This window comes from Papaver somniferum, chromosome 4 (genome assembly GCF_003573695.1).
Source record: "Papaver somniferum cultivar HN1 chromosome 4, ASM357369v1, whole genome shotgun sequence".
Classification (NCBI taxonomy): Eukaryota; Viridiplantae; Streptophyta; class Magnoliopsida; order Ranunculales; family Papaveraceae; genus Papaver; species Papaver somniferum.
The window spans coordinates 46,583,764-46,587,273 of NC_039361.1; the positions used below are offsets into that span (position 1 = coordinate 46,583,764).

The window sequence follows — 3,510 nt, forward strand, 5'->3', positions numbered from 1 at the left end:
TGAGCCCGTCCGCGGTGCAGCTACGATGTGGTCGGGCCACAACCGCTCTTTAAATGCCGACACGTCATATAAAGCAGGAGAAAATCTCAAAACCAATATTATTACATAATTGTTTATCTTTTTTAATTTTTTAACTTCCTATTTTTTCTCAAAAAATACAACGGTTGACAGGATTTGGAGGGGACAGGTATTTTAGTTAGATATGTGTCAAAAAATAAAGAGTGGCCACAACCACATCCTAGCCTGGGCGGCCCGTCCGTGTGGTGTAAAGATAAGTGAGATGCAAAAATCCCGGGGTTTTCAGAGTTTCAATTCGAAGCCCTAAAAATGACCTCCTTCCTCATTTGGTCGTAGATTTTTCCCCGCAGCATAAACACTCAATCTGCTAAAAACCATTACAAAAGCTGCTGGAGTTGCAAATATCAGGTTCCTCTGTCATTCTCTTTTAAATTTTTTACTGAACATTTTATTAGGTTTTACCAAGAAAATCCCCAAATTTTAGTTTTGATTCACAAAAATGGAAGAAGAAACAATAGATTCACCAGAATCATCATCATCAATATCAGAAGAAGACAGATTTAGCTTGTTACCTAATGCATTAATTCATCATATCTTATCATTTGTTGATGACATGAGAATCACAGTACAAATGAGTATCTTGTCAAATAGATGGAGACATATTTGGAAATCTTACCAGTTCTTAGTTTCAAGAACAATCTGATTGAAATTAATGGATTTAGGCATTTTGTTACTACTGCACTCATGCTTCACGACGATATTGATATACGTACTCTATCTGTTCTATGGATTGATCCCCTTAATACGGACATTGATATAGGTGATGTTCTTAATACATGGGTACTTTATGCTGTTAAACGGAAAGTTAAAGAGTTGGTGTTTTCTGTTATAGTTGATAAACCTCAGTCGTTTGTGTTTCCTGAGTGTGTCTATAACTGTGAGTGGTTGACGGATTTGCATTTATACTTGGGTAGTATGTATCATTCTACACTTCGCCTGCCTGAGTCAATACATTTATCTAATCTGAAATCCGTGAAGTTTGAAGCTCTACATTTGAATGAAGTTTTAATGAATGAGTTCTTCACAAGCTGTCCTGCTCTTGAGTCGGTAACCATAAAAGATTGTATTATGGGTGACTTGGAAATTATTTCTCACACACTCAAGTACTTTACACTAGCATACTCATCTTTCAATGGAATTGTTAGCAACGTTGCCAGCTCGGTCTTGTTATTTGCTCCAAATCTCGAAGTCTTTGATATCATATGTCACCCGTCGCAGTTCTGTCGTGTTATTCGCACCAAATCTCTGGTTAAAGCTGGCGTTAAGATTATTGTACAAGAAAAAAGGAATAACCCATACACATATTCAGAGCTTCCTGGCGAATCGAAGGATGTGTATGCTAAGGCTATGATGCTAATGCTAGAAAAATTTCATAACGTGAAAGATCTAACATTATCTTCTCGTTTTATACAGGTATGTCTTTTATTTATTTATTTATTTTCCTGCTGTTTAACATATATAATATCATTGTTAAGTGTTAACATTTATCCAAGTAAAATAACTTTTTCTTTATGTGGTTCGAACAATCCTATCAAGTCAGTGTATGCAAACTATTATACATGATGATGCATGACTACCACCATATACATTTTCGTTATTTATGAACAGAGTTTGTTATTATTTACTTTTGTTTATGCATGTGCCAAGATTATCTCAAGATCACCTAATTTATCAAAGACTCAGCCTCCTCAACTGGCTAATCTACGATGTATGCGGCTGCATACTTTTCTTTCAAAGGGCTGTGCTCAAGCAATATTTTATTTGCTGAGGATTTCTCCTAAAATAGAATCTTTATCTGTACGTATAGATATGGTAATAGTTCGGAATCAAACCTTTTGTTATTAGTTCTATTTTATAATCATAATCTCGTTATAGAATCTTTTTTTACCTGGAACTTTTGAGTTGCATATTCCTGCTTTGAAGACAAATTATGTTTGTTATCCAGGATTGCTTTGCCGAGCAACCAACAGACCTATATTGTGACGAGGTAAATATCACATATTCCATATTAACTTTTTTTTTTTTGTATTTCTTGAGTTGAAAAGCTTAGATTACATAAAAGAAAATAAGATTGTATGATTTGATTATGCATCAAAACTTCATGCTATTCAACCTCCCTAGTACAGTTTTCTCTTTAACAACCTCTAAATCAACTTTTTTTAAGAGTGGAGCCTTGTTTGTTAGTTTCGAGTCCCTAATCCCCAATTCACTGATTGATTTTAGCCTGCAGATTGTAGCCACACCCTGCACATTCACATTCTAGTGTCGCCTTTTGTGCTCCGTAAAAAGGTTTACATAATTATTCTTTTGTCTATAAATACAGGAGTAGGGACCATTGACATGTAGCGAACTGGTAAACATGCTAGGGAGCTTCTTATTAGTGTTACCCTACCAGCCTCGGACAGAAACTTGCGCTTCCCTGGAGCAAGTTTTGCATCCATATTACCTTTTTAAACTTTGGTTCATAATGTTGTTATCATGGTAAGTAATTTGTTTTACTCATCATTTTTCTGGTTATTGTCTAGATAAACTTTCCTCTAGAAAATATTGAGGATTACTGGAAGCCAGGGTTGACATCGCCATGTGAGCCATTGCACCTCAAAGTTGTTGAGCTGGTAGGTGTTTACGGATCCGTTAATGAACTTCGATTTATTGAAGTTTTCTTAAAATATGCTGTCAAATTGGAGAAAGTGTCTTTTTATTGGAATAGGGACGGGCCAGCCAATCTTATGGAAATAATTATGAAATTTGAAGAGAAGCTACGTTCATTACCAAGAGCCTCTTCCAGGGTTTCGACTTTGTTCTACTAGACTGTTCTTGGTGGTACACCATGATGTCATTTTCTGTTTATTAGGTTGAGATTTTAGGGTTCGGATTTTGTGTTATGTTGACATAGTAACTTTTTTTTTGTTCTATACTCTTTTTTGCATCAGTGTCTATCTGGAAACACCTCTAATTTTTTCAGAGCTAAACATTCATTTCACTTTTTGATGGTCCGTTAAAAGTTGTTTCATTGATCTGTCAATTAAGAAAGGAGTTCTCTGACTTGAGTCTTATCATGAAAATGAATAATCAAATGAAACAAATTGGTTTTGGTGCTACTGTTATATGAAGATCGTTAATTTTGTTTTATCATTTGCAAATGAGGAAGTCTTAGGATTTGAACGTAAGGTACATCCTTGCTTGCTGTTACTGTACAGCTGATGAAACTCGTTACCATGAGTGGCATTTTTATGGGCCATTCACGCGATACACACTGAAGTGCAGTACTTGTGCAAACAGAAGGTTGTTGCGGTTGGACAAAGTAAAACCTTATTTGGCCCACGTAGACAATTTGTTTTTTGTTTTTAGAAATCATTTTGATATTTTGCTCTAACACTAATTTTTAGTATTTCGACTAAAGTCGAAAAATAACTTCTAAAAGGATATCAA

The 3,510-nt window shown here is 35.2% G+C and overlaps 1 protein-coding gene across 1 annotated transcript; it reads left to right on the forward strand.

The window, feature by feature from the left end:
* The first annotated feature begins 327 nt into the window (after positions 1-327).
* Positions 328-3,168, forward strand: LOC113273830. Its single transcript, XM_026523425.1, has 4 exons — positions 328-1,491; positions 1,726-1,890; positions 2,024-2,065; positions 2,604-3,168. Exons 1-4 carry the CDS (start codon positions 670-672, stop codon positions 2,886-2,888), a joined length of 1,314 nt encoding a protein of 437 aa, XP_026379210.1. The 5' UTR covers positions 328-669; the 3' UTR covers positions 2,889-3,168.
* Positions 3,169-3,510: the final 342 nt, after the last annotated feature.